Source organism: Malus sylvestris, chromosome 15 (assembly GCF_916048215.2).
Source record: "Malus sylvestris chromosome 15, drMalSylv7.2, whole genome shotgun sequence".
Lineage (NCBI taxonomy): Eukaryota > Viridiplantae > Streptophyta > Magnoliopsida > Rosales > Rosaceae > Malus > Malus sylvestris.
In genome coordinates, this window is record NC_062274.1 from 17,360,812 (window position 1) to 17,368,937 (window position 8,126).

Here is an 8,126-nt window from a genome sequence, read left to right on the forward strand (position 1 = left end):
AATATCAATAAACCGCATTTTTAGTGTTTGATATTGTCGTAACGTTGTTACGTGGGATTATAATATCAGGCCTTAGTCCATGTGACGATTCAGAGTGCTTATACTCCACCCAAATTTTTATCCAAGGAAAACGAAGCCCATCCTTTACTTTCATTACGAACTTTCCAAGAAGCCCAACCATGCTTCGGGCCCTCATAATTCTACCTTCCAAGAATCCAAGCACTTGTCCATGTCAATTACAAATACAGAGAGAATCTTACATACAACTAATAATATATAGTTTTATATGTTCATAGCATACGTGTGACTTTCTTAGTAGGGTTTATATCTCGAGCCCCAAGGTAGTTGTTGCCCCTCTGGCTCGCCTTGCATGGGGATATTTCGGACAAGGATTGTCTTCCCTCCACTTCTGGTGCCCTTTCTGTGTCCTCTTGTTTGTGTGGTCACAGTTAAGCCACGTCAACATTTTATATTACTATTTATTTTTGTCTTATTATATTTATAAAAAAAAATATAAAATGTTGACGTGGCTTAACCGTGACCACACAAAACAGGAGGGCACCGGAAGTGGAGGGCAGACAATCCTTGTTCGGATATTTCTGTGGTAATCAGTGAATTGCTTATGCTCAACCGTGCGAGATATTTTTCAGTGTGATCGGTACACGAAATGGTACATCACGTGTTATTATACAAATTGTAGGATTTGTGTGTTAAAAAGTAATAACTTAAAAAATAAAATTTACTACCACTTACATAAAAACACATGGTGTACCACCCGTGTTCCCGTCACAATGAAAAATTTCTCCAACCGTGCATACATACTTTAGTAATTGTGAGGTGTTAAAAAATGTTAATTCCACAATCAATTATAGATTTACTCAAAATCACCTGCACTTGTGTGGACGACTGACCCTTGCATCCATTTTACAACCCTCAAACTTATTAATTCATTGTTGTAGGAGGACGGTCACATAAAACACATCCCTTCCCCTCCCTTCCTCTCTCCTATCCTCCGCTCCCTCTTCATCTCCTAACCTAACAAATTCATGGAAATAAAATAAGGGAACTTTAACGAAAAGCTTCTGGTACTGTTCATTTTAACGAAAAACCACATTTTTACACTAAAAAATAATCCTGGTACTATTCACTTTACTCTTTATTTTGTCCTTATCGTTAAAACTCAAAATTTTCAAACCATTTTCATTAATTTTCCTATTAAACAATTGATGATGTTGTGCATAAACAAGCCATAATTAGGGTCAAGGTCACATCACTCTCGCAGCACTCTAATTTAACATAATATCTCTTCCTTTTCATACAGTAATATGCTTGGACAAAAAGGCATCCAGTGGACCGTTCTTGCACACAAAGTTAGTTATATACCAAAACCTACGTACACATTACATTGCTCCCCCAATATTTATATGCTGACTCCTCAGCTCAGCCCTCACACGATTCAGAAGAACAGATCATACATTTACACCGACCAAATCAAAGCTTTGTATATTTCTTCGAAAAATATAGGCCACTTGATAGTTGACTTACCTAATTACAAACCATTCAAAACAAGAAAGAGGAACCGTTTCACTCCGTGTTTAATAATATAGTTCCTGTTATGTTTGCAGTCATACTATATCTGTTATTGTTACGTACTTAAATACGTACTCTAAGATCGTGTGGCCTAACAAAATCAAGGTTTGCACCACACGTATGCATATAAGCTAGCCCTATAGTATACTCGGTTTGGTTGAAACAGTCTTAGTTTTAAATATTAGCCAAAGTCTCTGGTGGTTGAACTGATCGAGCACAATTTAAACTGCATCATGCTTACGATTATCATTAACTCCGCAGAGCCGTTGTGATGATATCAAATATATATGTATATATGTATAAATAGAGAATTTCCGGTTAATCGATTTTGTGCATTGCCGATCATCTGGTGCATGTTGGGCGACCGGTTGTGCAAAAATTTGTTGCGGTTAACTATATTATAGAAAGATCATATTTGTAACTTTGGATTGTAAACTTTGACAAATATAGTGCGATCTTACATTTTTTTGACGTTGAATGACAATATCATATGTTATAACACTGAAACATACATAAAATGAGCTTAAAAGTGAATAACAATGATGAGTACTTTCATGACGTTCACTAAAGATTTATTATATACGTACTGACACTGAGTCCATATTATTCCATGAAATGGATTCATTAACATATATGCAACTCATATATATTATTTATAAACCAAATTGAGTATTTTCTTTTCTAATTTTTCTATGATCATACACGGCCCGTTTATTTATCTAGATGATGTAATATGTTAGAAGAAAGTTGATCTAAAGTCAAGATGTAATACATGACTGCGTAGGATTTCAAGAAGTTTGATTTGTGTTTGGTTGTTTGGTAAAATTCCATTTCCACAGAGGAAGGTAGGGGCAGTTGTAGTTTGATTGAATACTGATCCCTTCTAATTCTTGACCTATTTGAAAGATCACCATAGAACAATAGTTTTTCATTTACTCACGTGATCTTAGTACATTGTTTTATGTCATGCGTATGTCGATTACTAAAACAATATACTCTTACCAAAATAATATGAATGAGCACTTCTTACTATCGTTTTCGTTGGTTTGATCAATTTATCAAAGCAAATTTTAACAAATTTCGTCTGAGTATGAGATTACAAAGGAAAATTATTAATGCACATCGTTTTCACCTGTTGCACGCCCTCTTGTATAACTATCGAATTGAACAAACAAAAAAGAAAACCAAGCACTCCTAGAATTAAGAGGAAGCGTAAAGACTATGAAAACAGACGCGTCAAAATCACTCCCCTTAAAAACAAAATAAAAACAGATGGAGACTAGATGCAAGATGAAGGCTTAGTAAAAATTCAAGGTATTAATCAGCCAAGGATAACTAAGGTTTAAAGTAGGGCAATAAGGGATCAAGTGGATATTAATTTAAGATGAGCTTACTGAGTGGGACAGGGTTTGATCATTGCCTAGCTAGGACTAGGAGGGTTAAGGAAAATAATTAAATTAGGTTAATCTCCTCATTAGCTAGCAGCCCCTGACGTCTTATATAGAGCTTCTCTGAAGATTCTAACCCCTAACCATCGTGTTTATCATGCAATATTAAACAAAGTAAAAAAATAAAAACATACTTTTATGTAGGCTTTTAATCAAACTAGTCTGAGATTCACATAGCGTTTTACTTTGGTATTTAAAATGAAAATTGATAGAAATGGTCATTGAGTTTGTCTGTTGTAAATTATTTTGGTAATTCCGTGAAAAATATGTCAATATACTCGTTAAGTGGAGATGTTGGTTTGACAAAAATATCCTTAAAAATGTGATCACATGGTCGTTTACTTCACAATTTAACTAGGATATTTCACAAATTTTACGAAATAACCAAAATGATTTACAATGACAAACTGAGGGACTAATTTTATCGATTTTCATTGTCAAAGACTAAACTGAAGAGTTATGTCAATTTTAAAAATCATTTTAGTTGAATAGCCTTTTATATGTTGACATCAATTCAAAACGTTTTCAAAAGAGGAAAAATATATGAAATTAATGACTTATTGGAAATTAAAATTTGTACGAAAATTGTGTTCTTCGTGTTTTTCATGAAGTAACGTTTTGTTTTATTTTTTTAATATATATTAACTTCAATTTAAAACATCTGTCTACGCGCTTCTTTTTCCACTTTACTGATATAAAGTCTAAGAAATTGATCTTTTTTTATTTACTAACTCCCTTGAAGTAATCAAGTCGTCATTTGAATATCTAACATTCTTGCTTTGCAAGTTTCTTTCTGGTCCCAAATGACAAGAATGCCCACTGACATTCATGAAGTGACGAAAGAAACGAAGTCCCCACACCCATTTCTGACATCTCTCTGATGGATATATTCTAATACCACATTCATCTGCCGAAGCTAAACTGTTTGAAATACTCATTTTAAAACAAAGATTAAACATTGTCATTAGCAATTTAGCATCAGGTTACCATGACACCTCAACTACCCTACATGGGGACCTACTTTGATTTCGATAAAGTCAACTAAAGAATATAAACAATCTTAACCATCTGATATACTGAAAAAAAACTCTGATCTATCTAATGTGATCACAACACTATTACGTATTAATTAACTTGTTATAACATGAGCAGAAAAAGCATTTATGTTCACCAATATTATTTGTAAACAAAACACTTGTTATAATACATGTTGATTATAACACCACTTGACTTGATGATGTTATAATTACATTGAAAAATTTCACACTTAAAAGATATTCGAACTTGAGTGCATGAAGGCCGGACACACTGTCCGCTAACCAACCCAATTCAAGCATGCTCTCCATGATAACGCGTTGGTGAGAGTTGGTGAATCTGGTATTTTGGGGATAAGGCATTGTCTTAGGGCCATTGTTCTAGAAGCTAAAACCTATTGCAAGTAGACCAACCATTTTTTTTCCCTAAACCTCTGAACCAGTTGGAAATTCCATGTCATTTTTCCACAACTTAGTGTGAAATAGCTGGATTTTCTTTGTTTCTCTTGGCGATTTTTTCAATATGTTAGCTGGATTGCTGTTGTTCTGTTTGGACCTTTCTTTGATCAGCCGCTTTATTATATATTTATAAAGAAATAAAAGGTAATTTGGTGCTGATACTTCAAACTTGATGATCCAGCCAAATGGCAGAAAACATACCTGACATACTTGTTAAGTAAAAGCATTAAGAAAAATTCTTAATTGTGCTTTTCGATCCAAATTTCCAAAGCACATAGAACCAGTTTCACATTTTTTTTCTGTTCTTTTCACCCTCATGCTAAAATGTCAAGGTCAAGAGGGTAACCCTTGTCAATTTTGCATCTAAGAACCCACCATGTTGACTAAGGACTCATCACCCCATTTGATAAAAATAATTCTAAAGTAATACCCTAAATCTTCAAATCTATAAATATATATATGGTAAGGTGGGGAAATTCCATAGAGTGATGCAAAGAACGTAACAGAAAATATAGAAAAATTCAAAAGAGGTCGATAGAAAGAAGTTGCAGACCCCTTTCTCTTAATCTTTTGTTTGGTTTGGAGGGCAGTTGGTGATTTTTTTTTTTCAATATTAGGCCTTGTCTTCTCCTTTAAAGTCTCCCATATCATTTGCTCATTTCATCACATCTCTCCCCTCTCATATTTTCCTACTCAATTCTTTCACTGTTCCCAAAATCCTAAAAAAACTTCACCAAAACAACAAGAAATCTGGGATTGATCGGGAATCATTTGGAAGCGAAGGTGTTTCGAACTCTAGTTTTTGGAAACATTTTTGTAAAAAAATGGCGGTCAAGAAGGTCTTCACATGGAGGTCTATTCTCCCAGACTGCTACAAATCTGGGGTTCCACCAAAAAAGAGCAGCAAGAAAGTGGCGTCGAAACAAACCTCATTCCAAAGACTTTCCCTAACTGATCTGAGCAATCCAAGCACAACATTTTCGGAAGATCTCTCGATATCTCTTGCTGGCTCTAATCTTCACATCTTCACACTTGGGGAGCTGAAGGTGATCACGCAGAGCTTCTCATCCAGCAACTTTCTCGGGGAAGGCGGGTTCGGGCCCGTGCACAAGGGGTTCATTGATGACAAGCTGAGGCCTGGTTTGGCGGCTCAGCCAGTGGCGGTGAAGCTCTTGGACTTGGATGGCACACAGGGCCATAGGGAGTGGCTGGTGAGCAACTTTTTTTATTTTGAAATATTCCACAATTTTCTCATTTTAATCAATTGAGGTTTTCATTGACTTTGTTTTTAATGATTTTTTATTGGTTTTCTGCAGACTGAGGTGGTTTTTCTTGGGCAACTGAGACATCCACACCTTGTGAAGCTCATAGGCTATTGCTGTGAAGATGAACACAGGCTTCTGGTTTACGAGTACATGCCAAGAGGCAGCTTAGAGAACCAGCTATTCAGAAGTATGTCTAATTTTCCCAACAAAATTTGCATTTTTTAAAGCTTTAAATTTTGTTCTTCACCATATGTGCATTAGGCTAGTTGACCATGACAGTCTGTGTGCCGCTTGCATACCAATCCCCCACCCCCTAGATTAAAATAGTTTAAAATATTGCCTCAGCCATAAACAAATTCATCCTTCAATTTCTAATGTCTTTTTTCTTGTCGTGCAGGGTATTCGGTGTCGCTTCCATGGTCCACAAGAATGAAAATTGCGCTTGGAGCTGCAAAAGGCCTTGCCTTCCTCCATGAAGCAGAGAAACCAGTCATATATCGTGACTTTAAAGCTTCAAACATCTTGTTGGACTCTGTAAGTATTGCTCTGTATTTTTCTCCTAGGACTAAATAATCCTGTCCATTTTTGTTAAAACTAATTCATAAAATGCTTATATTCTTATTCGTTTTTGTTTACAGGACTATACTCCCAAGCTCTCAGATTTTGGATTGGCAAAAGATGGTCCAGAAGGAGATGAGACACATGTTTCCACTAGAGTTATGGGAACACAAGGCTATGCTGCTCCTGAATACATCATGACAGGTACTAATTAATCCAATCCAACCCAATTCAACTTAAAGGCTTAGTGAAGATAATTGTGGATTAGTTTCTAATACTTGTGTTAAATTTCAGGTCACTTGACAGCAATGAGTGATGTGTATAGCTTTGGAGTTGTACTATTGGAGCTTCTAACAGGGAGGAGATCTGTGGACAAAAACAGACCTCAAAGAGAGCAAAACCTAGTTGAGTGGGCAAGGCCTATGTTAAACGAACCCCGGAAACTCAGCCGGATCATGGACCCAAGACTCGAAGGCCAGTACTCCGAACTTGGGGCCAGAAAGGCCGCGGCATTGGCTTTCCAATGCCTCAGCCACCGGCCAAAGCAAAGACCAAAAATAAGTGAAGTGGTCAAGACCTTGGAGCCACTCAAGGATTTTGATGACATCCCCTTTGCATTCGTGTACACAGTTCCATCTGAATCTGATAATTCGATTAAAGACGTAAAAGACGGTGATGCACAGAAGGAATTGAAGAAAAAGAACAACCACCATAACTACAAGCATCATCAGCTAAGATCACCAACTGAATCCGATAATTCAATTAAAGACGTAAAAGAAGGTGATGCACAGAAAGAATTGAGGAGGAAGAAGAAGAACCACAATCACCACAAGCATCATCAAATAAGATCACCAAGGTCTCCACGTTACTTCTCAGAGAATCTGCTGCAACAAAACCATAGAAATAATGGCTTCAAATCTCCTGTCCACCAAAGATTCAAGGGAGCATAGAGTCGTACTAAAATACCTGTACAATCACACTTTAAAATGTAAATACAGATTTGACAAAGTTGCCTTTGACAACTCTTTCTTAATTTTTTGGTCCAATCATTTTAGTTGTTCTTGAGTTAATTTTTTCAAATTCAAAAAGTAGAGTTTCTTTTTTTAATGAACCAAAAAACCCATCAAAAAGAGGGCAATGGACTATCATATACATGTTGAGGGAAGGAAAATGGTACAGTTAGATTCTGATCCTAGCTTTTCATATGCTTTCGATTAATTATAAAAACTCATATAAATAAGTGGGAAATCACCATCATATATATGCAGAGGGAAGGGAAATGACACAATTAAGGACCAATTCTAATCATTCATGATTGTGGAACCCATAAACTAGGAACGGCCACAATCAACTTACTCGCACGTGCGCCCGATTGATTTAGCACACCTACATGTACAATATACTAATTTCAAAACGATTAAATACAAATGCGCAGTTTGAGTCAGATTTGTTGGCGACATTGATTAGCATTTGTCACATTCCTTTTCTAAAAATATGTGATCATTCCAAGCACTACAGGTTGTTTAGCTAAACACAACAAAAGAAGGTGGCTATATGTGAATCAAGATCGGAATCCAATTATTTGATGTAGAAACACGGCAACTGGTTTTCCTTGTCTACTGGCATTTCAACTTATATGGCATCATTTGCTTGCCAACAGGATCCGCTCTGTATCTTTTTGGTGATGATTCTGATAATTGGTGAATAGTGTCCGTTTAAAGTATATTGTGCGGTCGGTTTTTGCAAAGTACTATTTATGTTTATTTTTAAAT

At 36.0% G+C, this 8,126-nt stretch overlaps 1 protein-coding gene across 1 annotated transcript; it reads left to right on the forward strand.

The window, feature by feature from the left end:
• The first annotated feature begins 5,003 nt into the window (after window positions 1-5,003).
• Window positions 5,004-7,403, forward strand: LOC126604716 (serine/threonine-protein kinase RIPK-like). Its single transcript, XM_050272012.1, is given in 6 exon segments — window positions 5,004-5,742; window positions 5,848-5,983; window positions 6,194-6,330; window positions 6,435-6,558; window positions 6,649-7,229; window positions 7,232-7,403. Coding segments are annotated over 6 exon segments (1,389 nt in total). The 5' UTR covers window positions 5,004-5,355; the 3' UTR covers window positions 7,256-7,403.
• Window positions 7,404-8,126: the final 723 nt, after the last annotated feature.